The following is a 23,085-nucleotide window of genomic DNA, read 5'->3' on the forward strand; positions in this document are numbered from 1 at the left end:
GGAGAAGTCGAAAATATGGTCTAACCGTTTTCCGCTTTTCAAGCATGAAACCAATGCAATATATAAAAAAGAAAAAAATTTCAATAGCTCATATTTTTCTCCTGATATTTAAAATTTACCAAATTATCTTCCATGAAAAAGTGTACATTTAAACCACAGGGCATTAAAAACTCTCCACTGAATTCCATGATTACAGTGATAATATAAATACATTTGTACATTACTGTATGTAGAATTTTGTCAAATAATACGCACAAAAAAATGAAGTTATATGCATCACACCACATGTAGACAACAAAAAATGGAAAAATATACAAACACAGCAATGTCATATTGAGCAAATATTTTGGAGTAACACTAGTTGAAATATCCCGCTCTTAAACTTGGTAGTACACACACATGCTGTACAAGTGAACCTACTACAGACTCTATGCCCTTGTTAGTACCCCTGTTAGTATCCCCCATGCACACTGTCTGTGTGAACACACTCACATTCCCTAACTACTCTTCAACAAGGAAGCAGAGAGCCGGTTGCCATGGTAACTGCCGTGTCAGCTAACCTACTTTTGCATGAATGAAGGACATTGGTCGATGGTAGAGAGGTGTATGGTACAGGTACATGGTGAAGATCTACACACACACACACACACACACACACACACACACACGCACACAAACTCACACTACATATTCATTATATTTGATCGTCTGCAGGCAAACAAGATTTAATCTTTCTCCAGAAAAGCAGCCCAGGGGAGAACTCTTGTGTTTGCAGAGAAATGATGGAAAGAATTATTATTGACATTATTGACAAAGACAAGGATACTATAGGAGTCTATAAAACTCAGAATGCAGAAGAAAATAGCCATAAAAATAGAATATGAATGCAGTGGCAAGTCAACTCAGGTTTCTTTTCATAGCTTTTCATAGCATGTATAGCTTACCATGTGCAAATATGTATATATATATATAAATCTCAGTCTTCGTAACATCTCACAGAGCTGTTTAGCCCTTGTATCTCCAAAATGCCGGTTACCATCCCTAATTGACACGTCTACTATTTAAACAGCATCGACCTTTTGTTTGTTATTGACAGCACTGCGTCCTACAGGGAGCCCTAACTATGCTGCTTAAATGGATTGAGGGGATTTTCATCCAATAACCATTTTTATTTGCTTCTCCCTGTAGTTCCCCTCTAATTCTGAATCATTGGCTGTGGAGAATTGTATTAAGCAGATGAAACACACTGGGCATGAGACATGAGTGGGTATGATAAAGAGAGAGAGAGACACCATGAGTTTGGGCTCGTTGCCAGCACTTGTGGGCCGCTGCGCTAGTGAGGCACTCAAAATCAGGGATGGACAACAACAACAACAACAACACACACACGTTTTTAGCGGCTGAATTACTGTAGAATTGCAATGTTCTGCAGCCACGGCGATACAAACAGACCTATAAGAAATGGCAGGTCTCTGTAGATGAAATGCAAGGGGAGCGTCGTCTCACAGTTACTCCATTATTGGCACAAAAGACTTGACCTTTACTTGATTTTTGGAGTTTTTTTTCTTCCAGTTATGAGTAGAAGCTTCTTCTACATCTTGCTTTCATTGCATTTTGGGGCCTACTATGACCTGTTAATTTGCATTTCTTGCCACTGGAAAAGATGCAATTTGTGTAGCTTATACCTCCTATATACAAGGACTGCAGGAGTAAATTAGTTAGCAATTCAGTCTCAATTCAGTTCAATTACACCAGATTTCATTATGTTATGTGTATTTCAACTATGCCTTGTCATTGTCTAAACCATCATTCAGTCTCTATATGTATTTACATAAACAATGTGTGTGTGTGTGTGTGTGTGTGTGTGTGTGTGTGTTAATAGCACACTATTGTCATTATAAAATAAAATAACAAAACCCTTGCAATACTGTGACTTACATACATTGTTGTGAAATGAATTACAGTATACAACATTTTCAGTATCTGACTAATCAATCTAAATGCTGCTGTCACACACTGCACACACACACACACACACACACACACACACACCCCTCTCTCTTTGTAAGCCTAAGCAGTCCACCCTCTGCTTTTCATCGTGGGTGGTAAATAGTGGGCCCATCCCTCACCCAGGAAGGCGTCACTATGTCACACATACACACTCACACATGCTGGGACAAACATACACATACATTTGGCTCAATCACTCCCTACCCCTCTAGGGCTGAATGTGAGAGCAGAACAGGTCTGAACAGGTGGACAGGCAAAGCAAGCCTGCAGTCATGGCTGAGAAACAAAACACACACACATTTCCTTGTCCTTTAAGTGTGTTGTGTCCATCACGTAGCACATGACAGTATTCATCCTCAAGGAATAGCTCAGTGCAAATGCTGCAGTTTTTAAATGTATCTTTTCTTATCTAATCTTTTAACAGTCCCACAACTTTAGCTGAAAATAGTCCTGCATGTCATCTATAAATACACAATCTATCTATTATTATAAATACATTACCTGGCTGCTAATATTGTATCTGTGAATAACACGATGTACACAGTTTCTGAAACCCCCACTGACAATTCAGAGTAATTATCCAAAAATATTCACATCATATACTACACTATACCTTTATAATTGTAGATTTTGTTTTCTAAGGTTTCACTACAATACTACAATAATCCTATTTAACACCTTCAGGTACAGGAATAATAATTGTCTTTTTGTCAAATTTTGCCTACCATATGCATCACTAATAATTCTATGAATACCAATGGTGTGTCTTGTAGTCTTTAAAGTCTATACAATACAGAAGATATTTTAAGTAAAAACGAGTGATAGCTTTTTGTGATTTCAATTGTTCATACCAGGAGAAAGAAAAAAAGATCAGCTGATGGCCACCAGGCGTCGCCAGAAACCTTTTTTTCCCAAAAAGCCCCGTACGTCAGCTGGATGTAGTTTCTGAGGTAATGTAAAGGATGTCTACGCCTGTCAGGAGGGTATCACAAGATGAGACGCCACACAAATTCAGACCAAGTCAGTTTAAGTTTAATTTGGTGTTTGGTCCGTACACGTAAAACAACTTGTTTGGAAGCTATGTCTAAAAATATACTGAAGCACAAACATTAATGTTCCGTCTTGCTCAAACTTGCGCGACATCTCTCAAAAACGGCGTCTTCATATAGGCCTAGCCTAGTCTTTGAAAATATTGTACGCCATAGTTGTCGTGAAAGCAGCTATTGTGTATGACTGGTAAGCTACTTACATTAGCTTGTCTTTGTGACCAGGTGAGATGACAGAAAACCTTTCAACAACCTCTCAGGTCTGTTGGAAAGGTGTGACACCAGCCTGTATTTCTTTATCAGCCGGTCTGTGTGAAGGTGTGAGGAGAGACAAACCTGCCTGGCAATGTAGCTGAGCGGCTGTGGAGCTGCCTGTCTCCAGTGGTCGCAGGGTCTCTCTCTCTCTCCCTCGCTCTCTTTCTCCCAGTCTCTATCAATCTGTCTGTGGTGCGTGAGCGCGCGCCGCAATTCTGATCGGCGCGCGGATGATGATGATGAGAGCGTGACCTCACCGTTTTCTGCACAGCTGCTGGAGAGAGGGGGGGGGGGAGACACAGAGAGAGAAAGCGAGAAACAGAAACACGTTGAGGGAGACAGAGAGAGGTAGGCTACAGAACAGCGGAGAACATTCACAACACAGGGATAACTCGGCGCGCGGGGACTCTGTCGTGGGGCGTCCGCTGGCTCCTTCCCGCCGGTCCGCCTCCCAGAATGTTCTGTGCCCCCGGTCCATTTCTACGGTACACGAACCAGTCGCCGCGGCGTCCCCACGGACACTGAAGCCCAGATGCTCACCCTCTCCGCCGACATGGACGAGTCTTCGTCGCTGCTGGATCTGTTGGAGTGCTCGGTGTGCCTGGAGCGCCTGGACACCACCGCCAAGGTGCTGCCGTGCCAGCACACCTTCTGCCGCCGCTGCCTGGAAAACATTGTCAGCTCCCGGAACGAGCTCCGCTGTCCCGAGTGCCGCATCCTTGTGGACTGTGGGGTGGACGACCTGCCGGCTAACATCCTTCTGGTTCGCCTCCTGGACGGTATCAAGCAGCGGCCCCAGAGAGGGAGCGGAGGAGGAGTAGGAGCAGGCGGGAGGCAGTCCCTGGCCGGGGGCTCGCTGCAGGGGTACGCAGCCGGGATATCCGCTTCTCCCCCGGGCAGTGCGATCAGAGAGCTGCCCGTAGCCATCAGGAGCTCCCCAGTTAAGGTTGGTTACTTTCCCACCATCCACGATATGTGCCAGTCTCTCTCTGTGGAGCACTAAACGCCCAAATAATGTTTAAATGTCTCCACGTTTTATGAATCCTTGTTTATTCACAAAAACACACACTTCCAAAATTACGACTTAAACATTTTGCGAATAGTTAAGAGCCCCCTTTCAATTCGGCACACACAAAACACAACAACTTTAAGACTGGTTCCCACTGTACGCTGCTGCCCAGTGTAGCAGCAGAATTTGGTAGAAGAAGATTTCGAGGACAATTGTACAGACGAATTCCCCACAGTTTATCTCTCATGTTTACTGGAAATGGGGAACAGTGTGTTTAGCATGCTGTCTGCACGGATATCCAGCTGCTGTATGGTTATGTAGATGCACATTTAAAGACTATGCTCTGAATATTCACGCAGTGATACTGCTTGCAGCATAGATTGTTTGATAACAAGGATGAGGAAAATTAACTTGGTAGCAGAGTCCAAGTTATGGAACATGGAAACAGAGAAAGAGAGAATAAGAAAACATCGCCGTGGTTGTGTCATATCGTTACTGATGACACATATCTATTGACTGATGTATATTGTTGTCTACAGATTGTTTTGCTGAATTATCACCAGTTGTGCCTGTGCTATTCCCTAATGTGACACTACTTTGGTATCATAATGAGGGAGTCTTTCCTGTGATGCCACTGAGGTATAATTAAACTGAACTGAGTGAGCAAGCCAGAGAGAGAGAGGAAGAGAGACATGCTGTGGAGACAGACTGAAAGGGTCACCTGTCTGTGATACTGTTGTTGCCTTAGTCTTGGTGAAGCCCTGTTGCCCACAGGCTGCACAAGTGTGAGGTTTTATGACCCAAGCTCAATGGGAGAAGAATAGAGAGCCGTGTGTACTTGCTATCCAGTGCAACCAATGCATTGTCTTGTGATTGTAATGTGAGATGTGTTGAAGAATGTGGCAATTAGAAAACGTGATATCAACCGGGGCTGTGCTGCAAAAAAGGTTGGTTGTCTTTTTGCCTCCAATTGGAATCTAAAATCTTACACACATCTTGAAAAACATCTGGCAGTTGTGGTGAGATAGAAATACCTAGTTTTATTGCAGTTGCACTGCTATTTCTACAAGCTTCAGTCTTATGATGTGCAAAATCTTAATAGATCATCTAAATCGATAAAAATCCTAATAGATACCTATAGAATGGTTTTTCAATGCATGAATTCATTTTTTAATCTATGTAATTTCAAACGAAGTGTTGCGTAATGCAGACAGGTGTGTTGACAGGCACCTGACAAAGGTCCACGAACATAGGCATATTCCATGAAATGACAAACATTTCAATTATGTCTGACTAGCAGCCAAGAAATCCCCAAATGTTCAACACACAATCATATCAAACAGAGAAATGCAAGCAGCTCGTCACATTTGAGGGGGTGTCAATATAGATCATAAAGAAACATTGGATTTAAAAGTTTAAAAAAAATGCTAACAATAGTCATGACCTCGCCTGACAGCATTTCTTACTTGTTTTTCTTTAAAGAAAGACAAGATATTTCCAGACTCAATACTTCATGTTGTAACTTGTTGAGACGGATATACTGTATTTGTCTAAGGTGAGCTTCTGTTGTGTGCTTACTGATAAATGCAATGGGATTTCTCAGAGTTTGAGTGCATGAGGGTGGTCGTGGGCAGGTGTGTTCATGTTTGCCCTTAGCAGTTTTTTCTCTGAGTTTAGTGATGTCCCCAGTCAGAGAGGATGCAATGAATAATCAGGCTAACATAGGCGTTGCCATCAGCTTTCACCCCCCCAGTACTCAGTACAACAAGACTTATCAGGCAAGCTAACCACTGATTGAGCCAGTGGTTTTATGAAGTAGAGCAGCAGTGAGCAGTCACTCATTCACAGCGATGAACAGAAATCCAAACCCTCAGTGACATTTCAAGTAACACTTAGCACCCCATTTCAGTTCACTCAATAAACTCTACCGGTCCCTGCAGGGCAATTTTGATGCTTGGTACATGAAGAAAAAAAGCACGCACACAAAAGAGACATGCTGCGCTATGGGCTTCTAACAATAGTAACATGTTTGGATTGAAAATTCAGAAAAGCCATTTTCATATGTAGGGGTGCAACTTTTAAAAAAAAAAAAAAAAAATTATAACTTCCTATAGAGCTTAAGGGAAGTCTTAAATTAATTTAGTGTGACCAGCAGTTTAAAATCCGAAGGGATTCGCTTGTCATGAAACACAGACAAGCAGCCAGTCCTCCCACTGGAGCTGGGACCAGAACATGTTTTATATTTGAATTTTGTATGACATAATAAAAAATGAGAGAAATATCAGAAGTTGTGTGAAAAGTGTGGCTGAAAGAGTGTTGACCTTACAGAGAGGGAATGCATGCATGTGAACGCATGCACAGTCACAAACATACACACAAAAGTATACACAGTACACACTCACTTCTTAGTGGTGGCCAGTCTGTGTTTGTTGTAGGATCCCATGAGGAGAGTGGAAGTAGCCTTTATTGCTATTGAACACACACACACACACACGCACACACACACTTATAAGCCATTACCCTCTGCAATCCCCTGCAGTCACTTTGCCCAAGTCTCCTCCAGGCTCTCTTGGGACCAAGGCTTGGTGATGAAAGTGTAAATTAATCTCCTTTAACAGTGGGGTGCGTGTGTGTGTGAGTGTGTGAGTGTGGATGTGCATCCCACTGCACACAAAGAGCAGGGGTCTCGCAAAGGGAGTTAAATCTGTCTTTGAGTGACACTCTAATGCAGTACCACCACCACACACACACACACACACACACACACACACACACAGTTATTGAAGGAGTCACACGGGTCAATCAGAACAGTCTACATCAGGCAGTAAGAGTTGTAGAGGACAATGAGGAGAATGTGTTGCTATGGAAATAGAAGAAGAGTCAGCATGCTGAGTCAGCAGCAAGACCAGCGTTTCCCCTGCTGTTTGTGCTCTTTGAGCCTCTGTTGCCGACTTTGTGCTTTGACCAATAACACTTTATCAAGACTGATAATTTCTTTAATCTTTTTTTTTTTTGCCATTCACTGTGTGACAGTTTGCCAGAGATGGTAGTAAACCAAAATACCTGCCTAGAATAATCCTAACACAAATTATTAGCTTGCATTTATCATCGGAATATTTCACCACACCTATTTAGTTATTTTTTCTGTTGTATTGGCTAGGATCATATAGGTAGATTCTTTGGTTTTTGCTCTTTTATCCCGAAGGAGAAATGCTGAGCCTGTTAGCAGTTGATGACTTTGGCAACCTTTTAACTAGTCCCTCAGTTGCAGTGCTGTACATCAGCTGTTGTAGAGATGACTCTCCATTTGTTCCCCCGTTCACAGACAGCAGTGTGAAGACACATGCACTATGCAAACAGAAGAGGTGTTTTAACAACGTAACAGTGTCATGTAAACTGAATAATGAGGCTGGAATTTGGAATTTGCACTTTGTGAAAACTAGTGTTTATTCGGAACAGGAGTAGATGTTCATCAGAACAGAATCTTAGTTTAGTCTGTCTATCAGTCAACCAAATGGTGCTGCTTGAACTCATGACGAGGCTCAGTCATGGCACATTTAGGTGTTATTATAATATTATCAATTATGACTCTGATTACAATGCTGCTGATCAATTCTGGTTTTATCCAACCCTTCTTCTGATTCTTAGCATATGAGCCAGAAAATAAAGCAAAACGCAGAATGTTGATAGCAAAATCCTCCTTTATTTTCAGCAGAGTTGGACTGCTAGTCATTCATCATGAATGGCAGGGTATTTTTTTGTTGTTGTTAAATGGTCAAATAGATTGGTGTACGGCACAGGAGAGTGAATCAGATTTTCTTGACTGGTAAATGATGTGATTTTTTATGCAGGTTTTTCCAGGTCTTTAGTTATATCACACAAACAGCTGATATTGCACACCCACTGTAGCTATGGGGACTGTTTCTGTTACCGCTGCCAAGGATGTTATGTTTTTGGTCCTGTTGGTCTGTTTGTTAGCTGGATATCCCAAAAATGTGTCATCAGATTTCAAATAAATGTGGTGGAATGTTTGTCCATGGTCCACAGATAAAGTTGTTAGTTGTAAAAGTATTTCTTTACATTGTGTGAGAGGTATTTTTAAACACATTCTCTATTTTTTCATCAAGTACTGCACCAATTTTAAAGACAATCACTGCATACATGTGCGAGACAGAAATCTGGCACATGTACGCCATGATTGTCAATCATTTTGTGTATTCTGCTGCATCCATTGATTCACTTAACAGATTTAAAAAAACAAAACAATGTATTGCTGACACAAGTATAGAGGATTATGCAGCCTTGGTGGAGGCATGTACTCTCCAAGTGCTTTCTAGTTTGTGTATTTGTTTCTAGGCTCACAAGAAAAAATGTTTCAAAGTGAGTTGCGGCTTTGCCTTTTTGCCATATGTCATCCTGCACATTTCCTGCCAAATCATGGCCTTGGACAAATGGAACACATACAGAGCAATACATTCTTAGAAACAGTTTACACTGTTATGGTCTCATTTTTCCACAGTACAGCACGCTTATTTTAGAATGATGTATTGAGGTAAATATCATATACTTAGAGTCCTGGAGATTTAGCTAACTGTGGATTAACTATACCTCCAGACAATAGAGAAACTCATCTGACAGCTTTATATCAGTACAACATCCTGAGCCTTCTGCATTGATTTGTTTTGATTTGATCAGAAAGTGTTCAGTTGTCAGAAAAGTGCAAAGTTGGAAAACAGACAAATAGTCAAGACTGTATATAACAGGGGCATTACAATGTTACAGCACTGGTGGATGACTCTTACTGATTTATGAATTTTTACTGCCCTTGGCTGGTCAGTCTTGGCAGGTAGATGTTCTCTTGGAGTCTGTTGTTTTTTTTAGATTTGGAGGTTTATGGATTATGTGGTCTCTCTTTTACACCTTAGTGACTAACCCAGGTTCCTGTTTGGTATTCATACAGCTTATCATCAATCTGGAACAAGAATCCAAAATATTCCCCAGAATTATGTTCTCGTCAGATACAGGCCACTATAATGGGACACTAGAGCTCTGACAATCAAAATGTCACATCAAAATCAATTAGTGTTGTACTGATCGTTGATCAAATATGTAATCAAGCAAACTGCAGCATATCCATAATATCAGAGGGTAACCTGATGTGATCAGCTCCCAGTTTTATCATCAGATCATCTTCAAAAACTGCTACGAATTGCAAGTGTTATCGCACAATTATCTGATCAACAAAAAACCTATTGCTGTTCGCACTAGTCCGCCTGTCCAATCCCCATCAAAGCAGTGTGTCATAATTATCCCAACCCTTAATCTTCTTCCTTCTACCTGTATTTACCTGGGGTTGCTGTGCCGACTCCCGAGGATACCATGGCAATGTACTGCAGCAACAACGCCACCTGCTTTCATCTCTGGAGTGAGACATCGCTTTGCCCTGTCATTCCAATGTCTCTCTCTGTGTGTGTGTGTGTGTGTGTGTGTGTGTGTGTGTGTGTATGTAAGGATTAGGTGGGGGCTGCAAAAAGGAAATAGTTACCAATCCCTGTAATGATCCTTTGAACCTGTGTCTTTTGTGTTATATTGTACTAAGGACACACACACACACACACACACACACACCCACACACACACACAAGGTCTAACCTTAACCTAAACCTAATTCTAATCTCAACCTGAAAACCAAGTATTTTAAGAACAGCGTACTATTGACCAAAATGTCCTCACACTCAAAATTGGTCCTCACATACATACAAAAGCACATGCACACACACTCTCTCAACTCTCTCACAGAGTCACCACAGTGCCTTCTCTACAGGTCCATTCATAGTTAATCTTGATACAGTATCTCCCACACCTTTACAATAACAGTGTGAGAAAGCCTCATTTTTCTGTTTCTTCTCTCTCTCTCTCTCTTACACATACACACACACACACACACACACCTGCATGCACATTCATTCACATTCATTAGTGTTATAAACTGCCGATCTCTTGCAGTAAACAACAAGCTCTCAGTCATTATCTCCACATTACCTCCTCATATCATAAATACTGAACGAAGGCCTGACACTGTACATGCACATGCACATGCACACACACACATACACACACACACAATTTATCTTCTCAAGTCTGAGAATATCTCTCTGGACACATTTCTCTCTCTATGCATATATATGTGTGTGAGAGAAAGATCTCCCTCTGCCTTCTCAACCTTTTTCAACCCAGATTGTTAAATGAACACACACAAACACATCTTTTTCCTCTGTCGCACTTTACTCATTCTTTCTCATCCTCCTCTCGCTTTTTCTCTGATGTTCATGTGAAGAGAACTTAATTAATTTCAGTGTTACCACATAATGAAGCTTCCCTCCACACACACACACACACACACACACACACTCACACACACACCTGCACGCGCTGCCATTTAAGGACTAGTTAAAACTAGACGACTATGCTCTGTGCCTCCTGGGATCTCTTGGGAATTATGCTGTTTTGTGCTTTGTGTGTGTGTATGCAAACACATAATATGCATTCATCTATGCTTGTATGTTTGTTTACCAGTTATGTTAAGGTTTTTGGTTTTTGTCCTGTTATTTCTTGTTTTATTTTATAATATTCTCCCTCCCTCTTGTGTCTGGTAGTTTTGCTTCATGTCTTTGATGGCTTTCATTGGTTTCACCTGTGTCTCATTGGCTCCCCTACCTGAGTGTATTTAAGTATTTCCTTTTTTTTTTTCCCAGTGTCAGGGTGTCATTGTACCATGTGCACTGCGTTTGCTGCCACCAGTTCTGTGTTTTAGCCTCAGTGTTCTCCCTGTCGATTACCTTTGACTTTTGTTATTTTTGTGTTGGACTTCTCATGGATTACTCTTTGATGGGCATTTACCTGAACTTCTCAGCAGCCCTCAGTTGTTTTGTCTTCCTTCATAGTAGGTAAATAAAGTAATCTTCTGTTCATTCCACCATCTCCGTGTGTATTTTCTGCACTTGGGTCAACCTCCTGAACTGCATGCAACAAGTTTATGGTTTTCCCCCAGTAGACACAAGGCACAATTGGATTTTGAATGGTGTACAATGAAGCTGCCCACAGCAAACTTGTGCAAACTTTAAACCATACCATGCCAAAATGTACTGTTGTTTCTTCCAGAATTTTACTCGTCTGCCTGGAAAAGCCTCTGAAATTGCATTATCTTTTTATTCTCCTCTTGAAATACAGTGTGGTACTAAAAATACTGTATAAATGGAAATAACGAAATCACATTTTCAATAGATTCACTGGCAACTAGTGTATTTTATGCAGTACACAGAGGATGAATGGCAACAGCTGGCCCAAATATGATCACCAATAAAAAGTAATTTTGTTTTACTGATTTAAAGACCTGGCACTATAGCTTGTGGTAAAACTGTAAATGAATTTTGACGAGCTAGTATGTACATTCTTTACATAACAGCGTTTCCCTAACTACTTGTGTCCATGTTGCCCTGAATCTGGGTGATGTCTCATCCTTGGCCCTGCCATCGTCCTTTTCATACAACTATGGAGGTGGGTCAGATGATGAACTGATGGATGGAGGCAGGGTAGCGGTCGAGAGTAACTTATCTCGGGTGATGGTGTAATGAGAGAGTGTGTGTTTAGTTTGGGGGGTTGATGCGTAATGGGTGTTAAAGCCTAAACAAGCTTTGGAGCTTGACTGTGATTCCCACGGGTGTATGGGTGGAATCCCATCAATCCCATCCCCCAGTCGCACAAATGCACACACACATTAGGTGAAGGGTTAACCCCCTCACTCATGGTCCCATTGTTAATATGGAGATGTGGGTGAGATGTCACTGGTCAAGGCATTACATTTCAGACAGAATTTTTTTTGAAACATGGCACCATGAACAGGGCAACATGTAGATATGTTTAAAACATCATATTTTAGACATTTAATGTTGCACAGAAATTAAAATAAATTTTTGCTAAGAAGTCAGTATATATATCATTGGTGTTTGTTTTGACTTGTTCTTATTTGGTCAAAATTGTAATTACCAAAAAGAAATATTTTTATATTTCCATATGCCATTACCATACCATTTTTGGCACTGACTGACAACATCTTTATTGGGAATTTGACTAAAAAATATTCAGAATATCACTTCAATTCCAATGGCCACACAGGCAGTTAACCAGCTTGGGGCAGACAGTTAGCCGCTGCTGCATAACTACCTACATGTTGTGATTCGAATCATTGGGTAATGTGCAGAGTGTTGAGGTTAGACGACTACTCCTTGCTGTGAGTTTTGACAGACAGCTAATGCTAGCTAGACCGTTTCCTTTGTATAATGTAGGACGGACACAACACTGAGTGTGTGGGAGCTTGATGGTGATTTAGCAGGTGTTGAAATAAGATGCACGAAAAGTAATGTCTAGTGGGAATCAGTGCTAACGTTAGCAGCTAGGCTAACTAGCTTCCACAGTAGGTCTTCCCAAATGTCTCTAATGGTATATATCCAATGCTATGTGGGCTTGTTGAAAAAGGGGGAAAAATCGCTTGTATAAATGTTCATAGGCTATATAGGGCTATGACGCGCTCCAGTCGGTAGCGCACTACACATACTGACAGTGCGTCTCCTAGCAACGCTCCACCCAGAAGCCTGAGCTCTGTAAATGGTTGTATCCCCCTTTAAAAAAATTTAAATTATGCACAATAGCTGCAGTATCATTGCACAAAAAGGGAGGAGAATTCAAGTTCACGTTTGACTTGTGAGTCAATGAGATTTAATAACATTTCTACACTCCTCGTTATTAGCAACTTCATCTAAAATGAATGTTTTCAAGTAAGCAGACAAAAAAGAAATCAATGATGCGTGCCATGTTGTGTAAAGCAACAACTTCATAATTAGTGCACCATCTAGAATCCTGTCCGATCTGGGGGGGCGTTCATGTGCTATTTCCTGGTGAGAAAGTCACAGCTTCTGTACTGGCATCACATTACATGGTTTCTGATTAATGAACCGGCAACATTCAGACCAAACCAGAGTTTTCTCCTGCTGCCAGCTGGGACTGCCAATGTGTAAAATTACCCCAAGCAGCTTTAAACAGTCTTCTACAGTGTAGGAGTGTATGAGTCATAGTTTGTGACTCCAGGTAGTTTTACTTTAGTGTTAAGGATCTGCTGACTCCTCCAGCTGCATGCAACGTAATGTGTGTGTCTGTTGTAATAACAGATGAGGTTCCATTGGTGATGTGCTTGAAGAAGTGGAACGGTTCTCCTGGGGGAAGAGATTCGTGGAAACACACTGTGGTTTCTCCAGGTGTCAGACAGTGCATGTGTGTGTGTGGGTATGCCTGTGTAACGGTTATTCAGTTCCTTCCTGTCTTCTTGCAAAAATGCCTCCTCCATCCTCCACCTCCTCCTGTTCTTCTTTCTCTGTAATGGAGAGATGTTGAAATGCACCCACCACCCACTTTAGACTTGGCAGGAAACAGAGTCTTGGCTCGAGTAGAGAGATCAGTGTACACGCACACTCTCAGACACATACGCAGATACACATGCACACACATCTGAAGAGAATTTGGAAACATGGCAGCAAATACAGGTCTTCCTCTTCATCGACCTGCTGTTCATTCTCATAGCTCAACTTCAATTCATCACCAGCAGTGTTTATGGATCTTTGTGAAATCATTCTTTTCGCCTCTTTTTTTACTATGGCCATGGGACTGAACTTTGAGGTAGTTCAGACTCCTCCTAAAGGATTTTTTCTGTTCCCTGAACATTATTGTGCTCTCTGAAATGCGTGAATTGGACTTTTCAGCAGTTTGAACTACACTTATAAAGTATAAAAAAGGGCACCCAAGACTATCATTAAAATTTATTCTTTCACAAATTAAAAGTAATTTTGAATCATAACAAATAGATAATAGTCTAGGTGTTAAAATATGAGACTGATGCTTAATATATCAACACAAAAATACCAAGCATATATAATATCTATAAAAGGATAAGTATAGTGATACCATGAGACCAAAACACTTTTAGGTCACCATACATTCATTACAGGAACATGGACATTACAGGCATATTAAACATCACTCGTGGACTATCATATGGCCACCATAAACTCACTGAGTATTACACATAACAAAAGTGTGACCATAGGAATATCGTTGTGGTATTATAGTTATAATGTTTGTTTCTTTTCACTGAGGATAAATGTGATATTCTTCTGAAATGTGTGCTGCATGCAAATTAATTTTTGGGGGTCAGATAAGAACATTTCAGGTTATTTCGGGACACACTCTGATCCAGTGTTCATGGCTGCAGTACAACTGTGATCAGCTTTCCACTCTGACGTCTGTGTCCAAACATCTCCTCCTGGCTGTGTGTGTGTACTTATGTGTGTTTTGTTTATGCATAAATACTACGTGTGCATATTTGAATTGGCATATGCATGTTGGTGTGGTTTGTATGTGTACTTAGAATGTGCTATGTGTTTATGTACAGTATACGAATAAATCATCATGCGCATGTGTGTGTTGTTTGGCTGCTGTATGTTTTTAAGCAGAATTTCTCAACCTTTTATAGTGCTGGACTTGAGGTCAGAGAATGAGGTTGGTGTGTGTGTTTAAGGGGTGTGTAGCTGGTCATGGTAGTTTGTTAGAAGGAAAGGGAGTGTGCAGGGAAAGTTGGAAGGAAAGCGCAAAAGCCTAGTGGCAGTTATGTAGTGGATTTTTGGCTTGGGGTCTGGTGTGTGTGTGTGTGTGTGTGTGTGTGTGTGTGTGTATATAAGAGGGAGTTTTCTCCCTCCAGGACAGGGATTATGTAAGTACGGAGAAGTGAGGTCAAATACCACCCTCCATCCGGCTGTGTTCTGTTTAGACTGGGAGCAATGGAAACACTGGTACAATCAAACGTGTCTGCTCTTAAATGTAAAAAGCTTTACTCTCTCCAGAGACACTAGGCTGACTGCCATTTTCTGTATGTACTGGATATTGTACAGCCAATAAATATCAGAACTTTGACCTGTTTGTTCTTGCTATTAAGTGTCCCTTTTAAGAAAGAGAGAGAGAGAGAGGTAGAGAGGAAGAAAATGAGAGAGAACATGAGACATACAGTATCAACGGACCAGTCTGGAACTCAAATTTACATCACTATTATAGGCTACATCTACTCTCTTCATGAAAAAAGAGGTAGGGGTTGATGTTTAGCAAAGTGTTGGTGCTTGTAATAGTGAAGGTTTTCTGACATTCTCTATTCCAGATAATAAAATCAATGGAATTTGTTTAAGGAATTTCAATAAAATTTACACTAGTCTCACTAGTATAAAATGTACTGTAAAGGCTGGTACAGGCTGCCAGTGTCCTTGGCGATGGTCTTGTTTGTTTCCAGTAATTGCAATCAAATATCACACATAATGTGGTAATGGTTTGTGGGTGTTAAAGCTGCATGACACAAATTTACACTAGTTAAGGTAGTAATGGAAGGTAATCTGAATTACAAGAACCATGTTATGAAGTTATAAATAATACACAAAGAAGAAGCCAAAAGGCAAAGAGGTCAAACATCTCACCTCAATGAGTCTATGCTGCTTTGTGTTGACTGAATTTTTTTTTCTTGAAGAACAAATTCACACTTGTAAACAACTAGTTTGTGCTGTTTTTTTCTATGCAGTCCAGTGAAATTATGACAATTTCAGTTACATTCATGTTTGGAGACAGCTTGGCACTTAGTTCCTCAGGGAGCCTGTAAGTGCCTACATGTACCAGTATGCAAGAGCGAATGTATGAGCTTCTCGATGGGAAACTGAAAAGATGACCAGCGTGAGGAGAAAGTGTTTACCTGGCTGTTAGTGTAAGGTGCTTATCACATCCACCTGCTGATAACACTTTATAGTCAATGTTATGTGTAGGAATTACAGTACCAGCACAATTCACAATACCTACTGCCAATGGTGGGAGTGGAAGCAGCTATACTAAAACTGTTGGCTGCTCGTGACTCAGTTTTCAACCTGAATGTGGATGTGCCAATAAATTGCACTTAAGGGAGCTACAGTGTGCAGACCCTTCATGTTTTCAGTTGTCAACCTGAACCTCTACTTCTCTTTGTTTCAATTTCATCCAATATGGACTCAGATATGACATCTAACTGGACAAAAATTCAATGTTATTGTATATTAACTTTTGGTGGAATTGTATTATAATCGTATGATCATACTGTGTTATTTTATAACATTTTGTTGTCCAATTAATGATTCGAATTGTAATTAAGATTAATTAGTTATTAAGGTTTTTGTTTGATATGTGTGATTATCTGTTGTACTACATAAGAGTTGAACACAGTATTGTATTCAACATCAGCCATTTAGTCATTTAACCTGAGAAATCGGCTCAGGCAACACAGTTCTCACTTCATTACCTAATTAATGTCAGTGAAGTAACTAATTTCAAGCTTGCAAAAAGGGTACTGATGGAAATGAAACACACACTGCTTTATCAACTCATTTAGGAGCTTTAGTCTGATAGTATTTGTTATAAGAGGCTTTTGCACAGACAAAGTGTTGAGTCATGTTCAGCTTGGAGCAGCCTTGACTCTGTTGTTTGGGTTTATCTGTTTATGTGAACGTGTATGTATGTGGGTATATGTGAATGTGTGTGTAGGTGGCTGTATGAATCATATGCTTTTTACTGTTTTGTGTGTGTGTGTGTGTGTGTGTGTGTGTGTGTGTGTGTGTGTGTGTGTGTGTGTGCGCATGCTCGTGCTAGGGTTGGGCCGATGAACGATGCCATTGTCCATCGGCAACTGAGCCCTCAAACTTTAGGTTCATCTAGGGCTACACGATATGGTAAAAAAAAAAAATCATATTGCGATTATTTTGACAGATATTAGGATTGTGATATGATTCATGATTAGACAAGTATGGGTCAAGCCCCTAAAACACTGGATCCTACATTTCCCATAATGCAACTCCATAGTATTTTGCGTTAGACCTTCCCTGTCTAGTACAAGCTCAGGTCTATCAAACTCCTCACCCCCAGTTCATAACACAGCCGCTCTGCTAAAATACATGTAGAGACTAAGCCCAAGCCAAAATAACCCTGACGACATCATCAGGGTTTTGGGTTTTTTTTAAGCTTGTTCAGGGCTACAGAAGATATTACTCAACTATTCTCCCAGGCTGAATAGTACTCTCAGGGACAAGTGATCTGAACTTGATGTATACAGTACAATTGATGGAGTGCCCCTTTAACAGAAAATGCTAAATAGCATATTATTATTAAACATAGCAAAATACAATGTGAAATCTATAATCTATACACACAAGAGAAGGTGTTTGAAGATGGCTGCCAGTGTATCGATAATGTACCATTTTATTTAACTGGCACAAATGGTGACAGTCTTCAAATTGAAAGTTAGTATTCTCTCTGAATACTAAAGCCCTCAGTGTCTTGCTCTGCCACTGTACATCACTGTCATCTCTTTCATGTTTCATTTTCTCCTTTCTCTGCTCCCTCTCTTTCATCTGTCTTTGAGTGATGTTTGTTCGCTTGGAGAGAGACTTCTAGGGAATGACTGCAGTCACTTCTCCACTCAGTTGTCCATTCATTCTCGTATCCGTCCTCAGACAACTGGCTGAGGTCCAAGCTCATCTCCAGCTTTGCCCAGTCCTGCCAGCTCTATTAAAACACCATAGGTCATCATGCTGTTGTCTGGCACGATCTGCATATTGCTGCCATCGGGAAACCTCATAGTATGTCCAATGTCAGTCTTTTGTTGAAACTGAGAAAAACAGCCTTGAAGCTTGACCAGCATGTATTTTTAAGGTTATGCAAGGTTTTGAAAGTTTCTGATATTAGGCCTTTCTAACACACAGAGAACCATGTAGACCTTCAGTTAAATAATGAGTGGTATTTGTTGTGGCCTTGCCATCTGCACCTAGGGCAAAGCATTGTTTGCAAAGTATTTACTGTGCTTGTTTTTGACTGTCATCATTATCTTTTAATCTGAAAATGACTGTCAGGCATTGCATACACATATTTCCTCTTTGTCACCATCATGATGACCATTATAAATCATGACTCATTTTGTTCTCATTACTGTCGTTGCCTTGAGGCACTTTCTTTTGCCATTTCACTCTCCTGTCTCTTTCATGTAATATTTGTTTTGTTTCATGCCCCTCTGCTTGTGCACTGTTTATCTTGTGGTTTATTAATGCAGCTTCTAGAGAAATTTGGAGTGCTTTGTTGGAATCCTCCTGCTAATGCAAATATGGCAGAATCGTGTTCATGTAAAAATCGGTTTGTAAACCAAAGTTGTGATTTTAACAAAGGTTATTCTCCAGTATATTCATGATATTATAATGGCAGTTCCTGGCGTCATTCTTTTGTATGATATGATCCAAGCAGAGGCTATCTGACTGATAAGAGGAATCAATTAGTATCAAATTCCTCTATAGGAACGTGTGTGTGTGTGTGTCTTGGTTGTAAATATTTCTTTTGTCTTGTTTTCAGCCTTTTCATACACCGGGAATAATAGCAGTACTTACACCTCTAGTTTCCATTCTCATAACATTGTGGGAAGGAATCTTTGGTTGTACGCTTTTCAAATAAATGTGCAAGTGGAACTATCCAAAAATTTTATCTGTTTGGTAGAGGAAAGTGACTTTAAGGGGTTAAACAGTTTTTTTTTAATTGCTGCTCCTACAGAGTAATCAATAAATAACTTATACATTGTTATTTTTTTAAATGATTGTGAAATGTTTGAAATAGTAACAAATGTTTTTTTTTTTCCAAATAGCAGGCTTAAAATCAAAGATGTAGAAATAGTCTCTTTCACAGCTTTCTTTCAGAAAGAGCCAAACCATTGTGTGCTGGGATAGATTGTTTCCCATTAGACGGAAGCTGTCAATATTGGTTCTTATTATAGTTGCTAAAGATGTGTATTTAATCTTATCTAATCAGTCAGAAAAAACAAAACAAAATTTAGATTCTATATGTTTTGGGAGGAAATCATTTCTACTAATCAGAAGTGATAAATAAAACGTTAGTCAACAGAAAAATAGGGAAAAAACCCACCTTTGATATGATAAAACTGTCACTTTTAAAGAAATTACTGACACAAAATGTTGTGACTTCAGCTTTCAGAAAAACATTTTTTTTCAAACTCTAACCACCATAAATTAAATTTGTTACAGACCAACCTGAGCTGTAGTGTGCTGTCATGGCCTAGTTCCACCACCATTCCTTCATGGCCCAGAACTGTTTGTCTCAGGAAATCATGACTAAAACTAGTGCAGCATTGAATAGAAATTTTATGTGGATCATCAAAGTTGCTTTTTTTCCCCAGTCTTCAAAGAGGCTGGCGATGGTTTTGATGGCAGCATTAATCAACTGGGTGGAAATGTGCTGGAGAGCCACAGGAGATACTGGCACTGTAGTAAAACTGGGACAGTGTCAGACCCTGCAGCCATGGCTTTCCCTTTTCCTCTCTGAAAACACATTCTTTCATACAGTAACCCCATTTCTCTCTTCATCAACACTATCTCGCCCTCCTTCATGCATTCTCTTTTGCCCGAGTCTTCTCAGTATCCCAGCTCTGTTCAGTTCCATTGTACATCTTGGTAATGGCAAGAAAGAAAACTGTGTTGTTAAAGTGATATATACTTGATATATACTACGGGTAATATTAACAGATCCCTAGGAATAAATCAATGCATATCAGTGCCATAATAGAAAGGCAGAAGCTGCTTTGAAACCAGTTGTGAATGCTACCAGTTGGAAGATTACACACTGGAAGACACTGAACTACAAGGACAGCATCCTGAGAAATAGTCTTTTTAATAAAACTGAAAGTGTCTTACAAAAAATAATAAATACAAAACTAAATTTGTGATACAATTGTTACACAGTGAACTGTTACGCTATTGCATAACATTTGAACACACAGCCTACCTAACATAGCTGCCATAGTGTTCACAACCTGAGCCTGGCATTGTGTGTTGCAAGTTTGATGTGAGGCAAAAAATGTTTTGATTAGCCAGCTTTATTTGTGTTTTTACAAGGCTGACAAACTGTAAAAAAAAAAATGGATTACGTCTTCACCTGTGGCTGTTCAGTATTTTGGTGACTCACTCAACTAAGTAACTGCGGAAACACCCAGTTGAAACATGTAATTGTACGGAAAAATAATATAGTTTTACCGCAGTTTTATTACAGTGATGTTGCAAAGAGGGCGAGTTAAGATCAATGTTTAATTCTTTCCAGCGAATGTCACACAACAGCAGGAAGGCTTTACCTGTCAGCTGAAGGCAGCAGGTATGTGTTTATGTAAAGGCACAAATTTGAGTGGTTTACATTGTCAAAGTAATGCAAGCCAGATCCACTGTGTTTCCTTTGATTAAATCTTGCAGCACCAGGCTGTGTTCTTGTGCAAATCAAACTGGTTGGTCATAGCTCAGTTTTTGACAAGGTCTGCCAGTTTATGCATCAAAACTCATCACGACCACTGGAGTCACATAGTATACTCAGTTTCTTTATTTTCATCCAGCGCCATCAGGTTATTGGAGCAACAGCTGTGTATGTCTGCTTCTCTCCAACAGGTCCGACAAGAGAAGTGCCTGAAGCATCACATGTATAATTGCAGTAGAGATTTACCTGTAGACTGGAGAGAAGAATGATCGTTACAGGAATTGTCAGTTTATGCAACCATACAAACACATTGACACTATTGTTTTGTTCCCATTTTGACATAATGCATGTAGATGCAGTCAGATTTAACTACATTCAACATTAATAATCATACAAGCACAAAAAGCAAAGACAACCTGCAAAACACAAAACACAATTTTAGTTTTTTTTGCAATTTTATTTATTGTACCACAGTGTTGTTTGTAGCTGCAGCTATGGTTATATAGATCGTTGTGATTCCAAATAAAATTGCTAATCATTACATGTGGAAATCATGGTGACCTGTGGAATAAGTCTAGAAATGTGAACAAAAAGAGACATCATCTGTCTTTGGCAGCACATTTGCACTGCTCTATATTTCAACTTGCAACACTGCACTTCCCGGACAGGTTTCCTCTCAAGAGAAGCTCCTCTCCAAGCAACACAGATTAGCTTAAATTTCTGAGTTCTCAGACCATTTCCACAATTGAGAATGACTTCCGGATGGGAGCCGAAACATCTTGATTCTGAAAACAGTGTCCAGATGACTACGACTGAAACCTTTTCTACAATGTACCACATGAGCAAACTTTTCAAAGCAGTCCTTTGTTTCAGCTGTATTACCATACAATAATATAACTTTGACAAAAATAAACCCAGATGTGATGCTTGCATAATTGGCTATAATGCACTGTTTTGCTTTGAAACTGTAACCTGGGTGATGCTTCAAGCTCCTGTAAAAGCATGAAAAAGTGTTTGTGAAAACTGTTATGCCCACACAAACTTATTGGCAGAAAATCTGCATTTTTCTGCCTTTTCCAAATACCCTTAATAGATATTCTAAGTATACACTTTGAAGAGTGACTACTGGGACAAAGAAAAATGACAATATTTTAGAGGGTTTAACAATAGTACCAGTCTCAGTTTCTCGCTACTCTCACTGTGTGTTTACATATCTTTGCGAAGCTGGCAAGTTTTTCCGTGTCTCGCACTCAAGGGAAGAGACACTGCTTTGTCTCTCCGAGGCTTTTTTTTTATTTTGAGAACCGGATGTTTTGCTGTGGTGGTCTAAATTTAAGTTGTGATGCATCACTGCAGCAGAGTTTAAAGTATGTATGAAAAATATTCTTACCGCCCACAGTGGGCCAGTAGGTTTGACAGCCTCACTGCCACTCACAAAAGTTGTCCCATCCTGACTGGATACTGTAAATTGACCCTAGGCGTGGATCTCGATGTCCAGGAATTTTTCCTGTCCATTGTCCAAGGCATGCTGGGAAAGACTCGAGTCCCCTATGGTCCTAGTCCTGCATGTAGCACTTATGGCTGCGTCTCAAACAGTGATGATACAACAGGTGTTTTGCTTGGTCAGGGTGTGGTCAGAAGTGCAACATGCTTGAAAGTTTCACCCATAAGAGAGCAGTCCAGCTGCAGCTTTGATGCCTTTTATGATTCAGTGCAGTGGTGCAGGAGTTGAGGTACACTTCAAGATGACTGCTAGGAGAAAACTAAATACGAATATACCCTATAAGTGATAAAAAGGTAAACACATTACAGTAGCAGCTATCCTCTTCAATTGACTAATGTCCACTCTCCAGTTCTGCTGTTGCCTCTTTGATTACCTCTTTGTTCTCTGCACTCTCTTTCTCTCTCTTTTCTCTCCCTCTGGTTTTGAGTGACACTACAGTGCTCCTTTATATCTGCTGAATTCAGCTGCTGCAGCTTTAAACACACACACACACACTCATTCTCCCACACTTTTTAAGACATAAAACAATGTCAGCAGGAAGGCTTTTCCTGGCGGCCTGTTCTTCTGTGTATTGTATGATCTTGGCTGTATTAAAGGAAAACCTCTGCAGTCTCACCTATTCAGTCACGCTCTCTCTCCCTCGTCTATCGCCACCAGAAAATTGAATTTCTACCGCTGTTGTTCCCTGTGATGTCCCTGTCCCAGATAAGTCACTCATGTCCCTCGGTGCATGCATATAGACACACACTCATGCAAACACATACACACAGTGGTACCCAGCTGATGTGGGCTTTTTAAGACACTATTGTTTTTTGGCAATTGCTAATGCTGGTATTTCTGCTGTAATTTAATGTCTTCCA

The 23,085-nt window shown here is 40.3% G+C and overlaps 2 protein-coding genes across 7 annotated transcripts in view; one reads left to right on the forward strand and one right to left on the reverse strand.

Annotated features, from left to right (window-relative positions):
- The window catches only part of edar (ectodysplasin A receptor), a 42,363-nt gene extending 38,814 nt beyond the window's left edge, over nt 1-3,549 (reverse strand). Inside the window, exon 1 of one of the 2 annotated variants that reach the window (XM_044216511.1) lies at nt 3,393-3,549. The gene's annotated coding sequence lies outside the window, so the exon portion shown is untranslated. Of the gene's footprint in view, nt 1-3,259; nt 3,368-3,392 lie in introns of those variants that run through there. The other variant, XM_044216513.1, reaches the window with a different exon arrangement.
- Nucleotides 3,550-3,612: 63 nt separating this feature from the next.
- LOC122885433 (E3 ubiquitin-protein ligase SH3RF3-like) overlaps nt 3,613-23,085 on the forward strand; it is a 92,691-nt gene continuing 73,218 nt past the window's right edge. For 3 of the 5 annotated variants that reach the window (XM_044216508.1, XM_044216509.1, XM_044216510.1), the window contains exon 1: nt 3,613-4,257. In XM_044216508.1, coding sequence (XP_044072443.1) covers nt 3,844-4,257 — 414 coding nt within the window. In that variant the 5' untranslated portion in view covers nt 3,613-3,843. The remainder of the gene's footprint in view (nt 4,258-23,085) is intronic. The other 2 variants (XR_006380113.1, XM_044216507.1) reach the window with 1 other exon arrangement.

The sequence above is a fragment of the Siniperca chuatsi genome, linkage group LG12 (genome assembly GCF_020085105.1).
Source record: "Siniperca chuatsi isolate FFG_IHB_CAS linkage group LG12, ASM2008510v1, whole genome shotgun sequence".
NCBI lineage: Eukaryota > Metazoa > Chordata > Actinopteri > Centrarchiformes > Sinipercidae > Siniperca > Siniperca chuatsi.